Source organism: Populus euphratica, unplaced genomic scaffold (genome assembly GCF_000495115.2).
Source record: "Populus euphratica unplaced genomic scaffold, PopEup_1.0 scaffold1147.1, whole genome shotgun sequence".
In the NCBI taxonomy this organism is placed as follows: Eukaryota; Viridiplantae; Streptophyta; class Magnoliopsida; order Malpighiales; family Salicaceae; genus Populus; species Populus euphratica.
In genome coordinates this window covers 8,555-20,642 of record NW_011500991.1, presented here as the reverse complement: position 1 = coordinate 20,642, position 12,088 = coordinate 8,555, and the positions used below count along the sequence as shown (strand labels likewise).

General features: G+C 32.9%; 1 protein-coding gene across 3 annotated transcripts; it reads left to right on the top strand.

Annotated features, from left to right (window-relative positions):
• The first annotated feature begins 607 nt into the window (after positions 1-607).
• Positions 608-8,069, top strand: LOC105116977 (serine/threonine protein phosphatase 2A 55 kDa regulatory subunit B beta isoform-like). 3 transcript variants are annotated; one of them, XM_011014503.1, is made up of 13 exons: positions 608-778; positions 909-1,007; positions 1,106-1,225; positions 1,960-2,157; positions 3,083-3,174; positions 4,247-4,365; positions 4,677-4,800; positions 4,875-4,998; positions 6,532-6,600; positions 6,691-6,782; positions 6,883-6,960; positions 7,052-7,119; positions 7,221-8,069. In XM_011014503.1, exons 1-13 carry the CDS (start codon positions 623-625, stop codon positions 7,355-7,357), a joined length of 1,476 nt encoding a protein of 491 aa, XP_011012805.1. In that variant the 5' UTR covers positions 608-622; the 3' UTR covers positions 7,358-8,069. The 3 variants fall into 3 exon arrangements, with proteins under 3 accessions (XP_011012805.1, XP_011012804.1, XP_011012803.1); XM_011014502.1 differs by having other exon boundaries at positions 1,960-2,160; XM_011014501.1 differs by having other exon boundaries at positions 1,960-2,160; positions 7,218-8,069.
• The last annotated feature ends 4,019 nt before the right edge of the window (positions 8,070-12,088 follow it).

Sequence of the window (12,088 nt, the reverse complement as noted above, 5' to 3'; positions counted from 1 at the left end):
GTGTTCTTTGAAGCTATTTTCTTTCACTTGGAAAAGATAGTTGTGGATATCAGACAAGATTTTTATTGAGAAACTTATCTTGAAAGTCTTCTTTTGGTTCAAGGACGGGGTTGCGGAATTGTGCCATCACTGCTATGAAACTGAGTATTTGATTGTTATTGCCCTGGCAAATCTTTTTTTTATTGGTGCACAGGGAAGTAGAATGGCTGCTTGTTTGGTTGGCAAGTACAAATCTTGAGTTCAGTAATCTGTATATGTAAAAAATGACTTTTTGCTAAAGATCCAGCATTATGTGGGAGAAAAGAGCAAGCTGTTTATTAGATTATATTTTGTTTATGCAAGACCCTGCTTACCTTGCTATCTACCTCCAGCAAGTACAAAGGACATTCTGTTTTAGGAGCTTTGTTGGTGTCCTATTGGATACTCTCACAATGTGCTGCTCATTGAGAGCCAGTAACTTCTTTCTTTGTTTGGGAATCACTGATAATGATGTTTTGGTTTGTATTGTTCTTATTTTCACGCTGTATATGTTATTTGTTTATGTGTTTATTTATTTGTTTGCTATGCATTTCAACAAGCTCATATATTTTGTTTGTGCTACAATAATATTATTTTCAACTGTATGGTAGAAAATATAATAAAATTCCTTAATCTTATTGTGTTTCTTTATGCAGTTGATATTATTTCAGCTATTGAATTTGATAGAAGTGGTGATCATCTTGCTACTGGTGACCGTGGAGGCCGTGTGGTTCTCTTTGAGAGAACTGACACTAAGGATGTGTGCTCTTTCTTCCCTTTCTAGCTTTGTTAGCAAAATGCAATATTGATATTTTTGCTAATATTTTCTTGCTAGTGGATTGTTGTCATGTTAGTGGCATATTATGACAAACCTGTTCTGTAATGTGTAGCATGGTGGATCCAGAAGGGATCTGGAGAGGATGGGTTACCCAATTAGTAGGCATCCTGAGTTTCGATATAAAACAGAATTTCAGAGCCATGAACCTGAGGTCTTCTTTTCTGTCATTTATTCTTGGTCTGATTTCAGATGCATTTTGGCTTACCAAGCTTCTGACATTCACACTTGCATGTTCATTTCTTTTTTCAGTTTGACTATCTCAAGAGTTTGGAAATAGAGGAGAAAATTAACAAAATCAGATGGTGCCAAACAACCAATGGTGCTCTTTTTCTCCTATCTACTAATGATAAAACCATCAAGTATTGGAAGGTAGGAAAGGAACGTTAATGTTATCTTGAAGCATGATGAAAGGCTAAATACTTTTCATTTATTATGTCTACTAGTGAGCTTCAACTACCTAGTCTGTTATCATGCTACCTGGCCAATGGCCAGCATGCTTCTGTTCACATGGCATAAAAATGAGAACAAATATAATAATTTTTTTATTGATCTGCTTGGAGGCCATTTTTTTTTTATCAAAAATCTTAATTAAGTTTTTTTCTGTCTTTGAATTTGTCCTATCAAATAGTCTTGTGTACAAGGATCTAGTCATAGTTTATATGAGAGGTATGTAAATGAAACTGTGTATAGCATGTTATGGTGTTTACTTGTTGTGTCAAAAGCATATAGGATGTTACTCATTTGCCGCTTTACAGAAACACTGCAACTTAGTGCATAACAAAGGGCTATATAATTAGTCAGAATGTGTTCAAGAGAGCTTGAATGCATAGTAGTGTTTTAGAGAGTTTTGAATGTGTAGCATGCATCCCCATAAATGTATGCATGATGAATTTTATTATCTGTGCTCAAATGTGGGCTTATACTCATAATGTCTAAGTGTATCTTAAAATCATAATGTCTAGGTTTATCAAAAGTGGAACACCTCATATATCAACTCCTTGTCCTGACTGTTTCAAGTGATATTATTATTGATATTTTGGTCCATGGTTGCTACATTTTAAGCCCACTTATTTTTTTGATATTTCTTTATGAGAATTGTACAGGTCCAAGAGAAGAAGGTGAAGAAAATTTCTGAAATGAATGTGGACCCTTCTAAAGCTATAGGAAATGGTAGCATTGCCAGTTCAAGCAATTCAAGTATTGGTAAACAATATCTTGCAAATGGAGGAGACAAGTACGATTTACCAAGCAATGACTTCAGCATTCCTCCTGGGGGCTTTCCATCATTGCGTTTACCAGTGGTAGTTGTACTTAAACCATTCCATTTCTTTTCCTTTTCCTTTTGTGAATTGGTTATATTTTTTTAATAAGTAAAACTAATTCCAGTTTCCACATTTTTTTTTTAAATCCAAAATAGACTTGCTCATGTCTGAAACAGTATGAAGTACAATTTTCCTTGAATTGATTCCTCCAATGTAACTTTATGACTACAGAATCTTTTGCTATTCAAAAACTTCCTTAATTGATTTGTTAATGTATTCTTGGAAGTCAAGCCTTGTTTTTCTCCCCATTCAAATGTACCATAGGAAAGGGCCATCCATGAAAAATCACAGGATGGAGAAGAAATAATAGGCCTTACATTAAAATGGAAAGATGATAACACAATGGAACAGACCATGCAAAAAAAAGCTTGTCATTTTATGAAACAGACTGTTGTTCAATTATAACGATAATCCATAATGCAAGATCTCAAAAAACTGAAGGAAATCCCAATAACTGGATCGCTTAACAGCTGAATAAGTCACCAAAAGAAAATTTAAAGCAACCAAACACTCTGAAAGAATTTTGTCTTATCTCCACTTGTCACTCATCCTCATATGCAGTAGTGCATTTTTTAAAGGCGTCCTTGTTCAAGGGAACAATGCTTTCAATTGATTTTGTAACCTTTCTATGTTACTGGTGTAGCATTTGATGCTATGGTTACTAAAACAAATAATGAGTAAGTTGGTTTCCCTTTGCACCCTCTATTTGTGTTTTTTTTTTCTTTCTTTTTTTAATGCTAGATATATGAGGTATGAATCAAATTCTGGAAGTCTTATATTTTCCTTTTTAGGGCTGGAGTGGGGGGTGGGTGTGGGTGGTGTTGATAAATGGAAACAGTTTTTCTGATGAGGTTGATTTGTTATTTGAACTGCTTGCATTATCTTTTTTGGATCTAACTCTTAGGTGACGTGCGATGAGACAAGCTTGATGGCTAGTTGTCGAAGGGTATATGCTCATGCTCATGATTATCATATTAATTCAATTTCAAACAACAGGTCATTCCTTTTCTTTTGTGGTTGTTTTGAGCTTGTAGTTGCATCTGTTTTCATTAGTTTTGTTCTTTTAAGGTTTTCATTATTGTTTAGTTCTTGGGTTCATTCTTGGACAATGATTAGACTTTAAAACAGTCTACAGATGTATGTTTCAATTTTTCCCTTTTTTGTTGTTGATGATGGAAATCTGTCACTACTAATTGGCATTCATGAATTTTGTTTCTCAAGAAAAACTGAAATGGTGATAAAAGAGCAGCATTGCTACTGATGTTGTGTTGTATATTTTATTGCTATGTGCTTGTAGCATGGTTTGTTTCTAAGGTGCTCTTTTGTAATGTTATTGAGTCCCATGGGCTTTAAAATTGGGGAGGAAGACAGAGATGATAAGATTTTGTGCCACTTATTTTTTATTTGGAATGTTTCTACAAATGAAAAGAACCGTGTTTTGGCCTGTTGTAATTCTTAAGATAGACAATATAAGAAAGAGAAAAGCAAAGAGGAACAAACAGGAGCACATCTTTTCTGAATATAGCCAAAAGGAATCATTCTAAGCCGCCTGATATCCCATAAAAGAAATGAAAACCTATCCCATTACAGTTGCCTCAAAATGCAATGATGGAAGATTCTAGGAACTCTTCTTCAGGCTTGTAAAGTTGGTTTTTATTTCTTAAAGTGGCAAGCTAAAAATCTCACACATTAAAACAGTGTACATTTGAGCTATAAATGTTATTGAGTTTAAGTGTCTCTATAGTCACCGACCTTAGTTTTTTCTTTCTCAATTTTATCTTGCCTTTTTCATTTGTTCAATTTGTCCTTTTTGAAGAACGAAATTGCACTGTACATGCAAATTGGATGGTATTGGCTTGTTCTTTGCATTATCATTGGCTCTGTCGTGCTAGACATTGCATATTGAGGGTTTCTAGACATGCTAGTTTTGCTCATTGCTTCTAATGGAACACATAATGAAAGATTATTGTCACTGGACTAGCATCTCTCTGTTTGTTCAAGCTTGTCTGATATTGTTATGATTTATTGAAATTGCTCTAATCTTTCCATCCTGTGTCATATATTCCAGTGATGGTGAAACTTTTATATCTGCCGATGACCTACGAATAAATCTTTGGAATTTGGAAATTAGCAATCAAAGTTTCAATATTGTTGATGTCAAACCTGCAAATATGGAGGATCTTACTGGTAAGCTCTTTGTTCACTGATGCTGATTGTATTAAGGATGTAAATTTAAGCATTAATTTACTTGTGATCAAATTTTGAGGATTCTGGCTTTGTATATTTCACCTTTTGGAATTCAGTTGGTTTTCCTGGTGCACATGAACTGTTTTTTCAATACTGTCCTTCGCCTTCCCATATGAATTTCTGAATAGATACTGGACAATGTTTGCCATCGACTGTCCTCCCTTTGGTTGAGTAATTGATTATTTCAACCGCTAAGCATCTGCATTACCTATATTCTTTTGAGGTCTCAACCTGTACACTTATCCTTGCAGAGGTTATAACATCAGCAGAATTCCATCCTGGCCATTGCAATACATTAGCATACAGCAGTTCAAAAGGCTCAATCCGACTCATTGATTTGCGACAATCAGCTTTGTGCGACTCTCATGCCAAATTGTAAGTGTTATTTTATATCGCTCATTTACTTCCAGTACTATAAACAGCCCACCAGTAAAATCCTCTGCATACAGGTTTGAGGAACCAGAGGCACCAGGCTCCAGATCATTTTTTACAGAAATAATTGCCTCAATCTCTGATATTAAATTTGCAAGGGATGGAAGACATATACTCAGTCGTGATTACATGACTCTTAAGGTATGGACTTATATAATTGCAAAGATTTTGGTTCATAATTTTTCATTGAATTTGCTGCAAGTCTTTTCGATAGATATATTCATAGGAGTCAAGGGTTAAAACTGGCCTCCTAAGCATGCTATGTTGTGGCTTATAAGCACAGAAGAAATGTCCATCTCTGCAATCATAGGATTTCCAAACAGTATGATTCCAACAAATGCAATATTCATCAAGCAAAATGTCTAGAGATAGAATTTGACTTTTCCTGCGAATTTGTTTTATCTATGACCTGTTGTGGGAAGCAAGAAACAGGAGGTTATGTCCATAACAAGGTTCCAAGACATTGGACAGTAAGTACATAATAGGACGACTCGTGCTATTAATCTGAAAACCATAAAGGTAAAAAGAATGTTGGTATTCTGCTTTTTTATTTTATGTTTTTTTTTTTTTTTTTTTTTTTTTTTTTTTTTTTTTTTTTTTTTTTTTTTTTTTTTTTTTTTTTTTTTTTTTTTTTTTTTTTTTTTTTTTTTTTTTTTTTTTTTTTTTTTTTTTTTTTTTTTTTTTTTTTTTTTCTTTACTTGATCAAGTGTTTCAATTTATGCTATGGTGTCAAGATGAGCTGATTCAGGGAAAATGAGTTCTGTATGAAATTTCATGATAAGTAACTGGCTCAGGGAAATTGAGTGCTTCATGAAATTTTATATTACAATAAGCATCTAAGCAAAAACCTAAGCATTTTTGCTAGCTGGTCAACATTAGTACTTCGTTTCCCTTGAAGCCATTTTGAGCAAAGAACAACGTTGGGCTTACCTTATATGAACTTATAGAAATGCAAACTACTGGATGATGGCAAGAGTTTGGATTGATGATGCGTGTCATGTTAGTTTGTAACTTTCAGATATTTTTAAAACAAAAATAAATACAAGGAATGAAAGTTACAAATTTTACACAAATAGACATGAAATAATTGACTTAGAAGTTTAATAGATTTACATCTCTTGCCCATTTGTCTGTTCGTGTAAAATTTGTTTTAAGTTTTATTTGTGATGTGTAGCTTATCCAAATTTTTATTCTAGTTGATTTGTTAATTTTGCATGTATGGAGTGCATGAGCACGTTATAGGTTTTGTTTACTTCAAGACTAATTTGCTATGTGTTTTTTTTTTAATTCATCTGTTTGAAAAATGCATTTGACTGTTGAAATAAGAATCTCTCTTTTTCATAATTGCAAAATGTTTGGTAAACTATATTTGCTGAATATGGGAATTAGTAGTAAAATGGAGAACTTATTTCTCTAAGCTTGGTAAATTTAGAAACGAAGTCTTCCAAGAAAACTGTCCGCTGGTAAAAACAATCTGCCTTAGTTTTCTATTTTCTTGGAAAGATTTCTCAAGCAACTATTACTTCTGGTTCTGCTTTGTGCTGATGTTTCAAAAAACTACAATCTAGTATTTAAGATGATTTTGTTTTCATGGCACCTAATGCATGCATGTACTTGAAGTTAAGTAGCAATTTCAATTTCATGATTCTCAGTTGTCTATTTTCTTTATTATAGTTGTGGGATATCAATATGGATTCTGGTCCAGTTGCATCCTTCCAAGTGCATGAACATTTAAGACCAAAGGTGAGATTCCTTTCTTTAGACAAAATCGGACCAGGGAATTTTCTTTGTTAGGCTGTGTCCATTCTAATTATATTCTTTGAATTTACCCAGTTGTGTGATTTATATGAAAATGATTCAATCTTTGATAAATTCGAGTGTTGTTTGAGTGGTGATGGATTGCGAGTTGCGACAGGCTCCTACAGGTCAGTGGTTTTTTTTGTCCTTACTTATGGTCATTGTATTATTGTTATTGAAACCACAAATCCATGTGCCTTAGTTTGGTATTTTTTTTCATGTCCCCAGCAATCTGTTTCGGGTATTTGGTTGTAACCTAGAAAGTACTGAGGCAACAACTTTGGAAGCCAGCAAAAATCCAATGAGGTAGTTTCTGTTTGATATATGAATGAGATTCAGACTAATGATTTTGATAGTTGAGATGGGACATCTTATAAATCATGAATTATAATATTAGGAGACAAGTCCAGACCCCTTCAAGGCCTTCAAGATCCCTAAGCAGCATAACACGTGTTGTAAGACGGGGTCAGTGCTTTCACTTTGCCTCTTCTTCCTTCCTTCCGTGTTCTTTTGTCATCTTAACAACTTGTTTTTATTGTATTAATGTGGAGATCACTCGATAGCAGGAGCAGAAGGCCCAGGAGTTGATGCAAATGGAAATTCTTTTGATTTCTCCACAAAGTTGTTGCACTTAGCGTGGCATCCTACTGAAAATTCCATTGCCTGTGCTGCCGCAAACAGCTTGTACATGTACTATGCATAAAGATGATCCCAGGAAGAAATGTATTTGCTTGGTGAAGTTCTGGGGTTGCTGTTGGGGAAGATTTCTTTTCCCTTCCCACCAATGAGCTAGGCGGAGGCTACATTGTGTTTTGCATTTAGAATGTCCTTCAATCTGCAGCACCTACTATGTTATAGAATGTTCCTGAAATGGCTCTTGCAGAATCCATTTGGAAGCAGCTTGTTATCATTCTCCAGGGAGCTAGCTAGATATCAATTTTCTTCTCTCCTAACCCCAAAATTCCTTTCCTCTCCCCTCCTTTTCCTGATATCTTCTAAAATAGAAGATGCAATTATGTTCGAAATTGTGATGGGTTGCAGTCATTAGAAAATGTGATTGTAGTTCTTCTACAGCAAAACGTAAAAGATGTTAAGTAAATTTGCCACTAAGTCCAAGGTGAATATTACGTAGATCTTGGTGGGAAGGAGCTGTTGAAACTTGCTATGCAATTTTTCTGTTTATTCTTTATTATTCTTGAAACGTATATCCTGTAGTTATTTCCGCTGTGGATTACTGATTCTTTTGTCCCTAGGATCACCAGGTAAACTACCGCCTCGAATTGCCAGTTACGCGCTTCATACTATGTTGTTGCGAGGATATTTAGTATTTGCCTCAAGCATGAAGGTTATTGTATTTTTTTTTTCACTTGAAAAGGCAATTAAATGTTTGCATCGAACCTCTGCAAGCTGTTCTTGATTTTCTTCACCGTTGTTTCAATGTTTAAAATGATGCCTTCATGTTTCTTACAATCTTCAAGTGTAACTGTGATCTTGCTTTCATCACTACAGACATTCCAAACGTGGATCTTACCTTCAGAATTGAAGAAATTAACGAATGATCACTCAAGCTCTAAGGGAGACCTATCCCCGAAAAATTTAATATTTTGAAGTCATGCATGCATGTAATAATGTGCATGGGCAAATACGCAACATTTTAGAGACGGAGAGTTAGTATCTGAACAATGACTGGGCGAAGAATTGGAATAAGAACAACCTCTTAAAACTTTTCCTTACGTGGATTGGAACTCATTTAATACAAAAATGGACGTGTAATGGGTTGATTCGTGATATTTGAATTCAGTAGACATTGATAATTTATACATGATATCAAATATAAAGCTAGATAGTTATGTAGATTGAATTTCATTTAATACAAGCATGGGCTTGTGATGGATTGATTAATAGATGACATTAAAGCATTGAGGTTGTTTAACATGTATTATAAACAGATTAAGCTTTATTAATTAAAAATATGATCTTTCTACTTTATTCTTATTCAGTTTTGGATTTAAGTTAGATAATTATATGGATTTAATTTTACCTATTATCTAATTAATGTTTATTTTGCAAGGTATATTTTATAAGTAGCCGAAAAAAACATTGGAAAGGGGAATTTTGTAGTCATTAAAAACTATACAGTGTGGGAGACTTTCTTTTTTGGGTTCTTTATTGAACTTCCAGAGTTTATCAAAGACATAATCATTGCAGTATTCGTCTTTTGGTTCCATAAATCATGGGGTCGGAGTTTCAAATCTGATTTTAACTTTTTAGGTGAGTATTTCAATTCTTGATCGTGTGTTTCAAGGTTTAGCCTTTTAGGTTTGTATTAGGTTGGTATCAAAACTTGACTCTAAAATCAAATTTATTATATTTAATTTCTTGTTTTATTCTTATTTTTTAATTGTTCAGATTTCTTTTTCTTTTTGTTTCAAGATTACATCATAGATAATTGTTTTTTGAATCAAATCACACCATATAGATTTAAAATTCACATTGTGCACATTAATCAAAACAGTTAATGCAAATTACTCTAGCTTGTGTTCTTAATTTTCAGGTTTTCTCGTTTACAATTGTGTTTTGCAGTGATTAAAAAAAAAAGAAAAAATCTTTTAGTTAATTCCATTTTGCAGTGAAAAAAAAACAAACCATAAATGCAAGCTAAGAAGTTCAATCTTAAATATGTTTTGTTGAATTATTATTTGAGAAAGTGTTTATTTGTTGATATTTAGTGTTTAATTTGACTTTCAAAATAGTTCTTGGTGCTAAATTTTCTTTTTACATATTTCATTTAACTTAGGCTAGACATTTTTGCTTCCTAATTCCATTTCTTTTGCTCTTCCTTCCTAAATTTCTTTATCATTTCTTGTTTGTCTTTTTTTTTCCTTTGAATTCTATAGTTTGAACATTACAATCAAGTTTTATTTTTTACTGAATTCGTTTAGTTCAATAAAAAACTAAAAAGGTAAGAATGGAAAAAGACAATAAAGTCAAAGATTAACATCGAAAAAACCTGAGTCAAGAGTAAAAAACACAAGTAAAGTGATATATTTTTAAGGGCAATTATGTAATGGAGTGTATGAGGTTTATTACTAACATCTTTTATGGCTCTTGAATATGTTTTCCAAAACTAAGTCAACATCTATAAAGGAAAAGGAGAACATATTCTTTGTGTTGTAAGGAATGCAACAATAATTTAAGCATATAAATATGGTGTTTGGTGATATGAAAGATCAAAAGATAGACAAGACGTTGGAATTGCTAACTTTTAAAAAGGATATTTTGAAAAGGTCCCTAATGCTAGAAGGCAAGCGAGACGTGCTTCCATACCCAAGGCTGGATGAAGATATTGATGAAGGTGATTAAATATCCATGGTTGATATAGGTAGATTTAAGCACAATAGTGATAGACATATGATGAAGGAATTATACGGGATAATAAAGGTCATGATGGTATAGATAAGAACCTTGAGAGTATTAAAATGAAAATTCCCTCATTTTAGTGAACAAATGATCTAGGAACCTACCTAGAGTGGGAGGAAAAAATTAGATGACACATCTATTTAGAAAAAAAAATGAAGTTAGCTATGATAGAGTTTAACAACTATCCAATCATATGATGGGATAAGCTTGTGATGAATAAAATGAGAAATCATGAAAGTGATGTAACCATATTATTTGATAGTTTCACCCATATTTAACTAGTGTTTTGCCTATGTTTTATATATAAAATGCATTGATATTCTTTATTGTATGTTTTGAAGGCACTTTTAGATGAAACATGCAAAAAAGAATAAATTTGAGGTAATTAGCAGATTTGACCTTCAGTCGATATTTTGTGCAGAGCGTGAGCTCTAGAGGTCGAAATGAAGTGATTCTAGTGGCATTAAAAGGTTAACATCCATACCTTTCTAGACATCTAAGGTAAGAAAATAAAATAAGAAAGAGCATGAAAATCACAACTTTCAAAGTTAAATCTTGCAATTTGTCAATGTTGACCTTCTACCATTCCGACTTGAATATCTGGAGCTACAAAAGTCCAATTGATGCAAACTAAATGTTTTTGGATTCCTGACTCAAAGTTGTATAAAAAATTAAATTTTCAACAAAAAATGATGTCATATGAGGGAGATATGATTTTTTAAAAATGACAACTGAATTCTACCAACAAATAGGTTTCATGAAGAAATGAGTCCAAATTACATTCCGAAGCATCTAAAATGATATCCAAGTTTTTATTTTCGCAATTTAGCTCCTCTAAGTCAAATCTTAAAGATTTCATGCAAGGCTATTTCTTCTTGTTTTTTTTTTAAAATAGTTATTGAAGTACTTAAATGTAAACTGTCTACTTAAAGGAGGACTATTTTGTAAAATGGAGATTAGGATTTCTTAGGATATAAAAAGAATGAGAGAAGAGAAGGGGGGGCAACCACCCAAGAAGAGAAAAACACTCCCCTCCTCTAAGAAAATCAAAATTATACATTATTCCTTTTTTTTTTTTATCAGTTGTTCAATAAACATACAAGGCTAAACACTTTTTCTTGGTTGCAAGGACTGTGAAATTTATTTTACCTTTTATTTTCAATTTATATGATGAATATGTTTGTTCTCCTATGCTTATTTTTCCTATCATTGTTTATTTTAATTATTAGAGCGGACTCTAAGTTATTATTGTAGACAATCTATTGCTAAGTTTGATATCAAAATCGGAGTTGTGGTATATGAACTTGTGAAGTAACTGAGTTTAATAATTGTGGCAGATCTACGTTATTAATATGAGGGAGAACATTCAATCAAATCAAACATAGACTGCGGATAGTTATGTTTTCTTGATTAATCAACTTATTTAGTTCTTAAAGCTGCCATTGAATTAAATTACTAGTGCGGACATTGTGGTTGTTTGATGGTTAGGGTTAGTTATACGGTGGATCCGTTAACTAAACAATGTTAAGAAGAGATAGATATTCAGAATATAAATTAATGCTTTGTTTTGATGATCAGTTCTGATTTCTGTAGGTGGATGTGTACTTATGACCAAGGTTTGTTCTCTTGATAATTTTCTAATTTTATTTAATTTTGCTTGATAATTTTCTAATTTCTTTTGCTTTAGCTTAGATAACATCCAAAACCCCCCCAAGTTGCATATCATCTAGCATAAAAATTTGACTTAAACCTTCCTCGTGGGATCGACCCCTTGCTTGTTCTATATTATCTTGTTTGTTGTGTTTTAAGCTAGGGTAATTAATTTATGCGACCACGATATCACAACAGAAAGGTCTATTGAAACTTGGGATGAAATGAAGGTTATCATGAAAAGAAGATTGGCTTACCATTACTAAAAAGACCTATATTAGGAGTTACAAAGTCTTACTCAAGTTTCTAAGAGTGTGGAAAATTACCTAAAAGAGATGAAGATAGCTATGATTTAGGAAAATAT

Coding starts and splice junctions, on each gene's coding strand:
- LOC105116977 (XM_011014501.1), top strand. CDS start 623: ATGGTAGAAAATATAATAAAATTCCTTAATCTTATTGTGTTTCTTTAT. Junction 1,008..1,105: donor TTCAGAGCCATGAACCTGAG/GTCTTCTTTTCT, acceptor TTCTTTTTTCAG/TTTGACTATCTCAAGAGTTT. Junction 6,601..6,690: donor ATGAACATTTAAGACCAAAG/GTGAGATTCCTT, acceptor GAATTTACCCAG/TTGTGTGATTTATATGAAAA.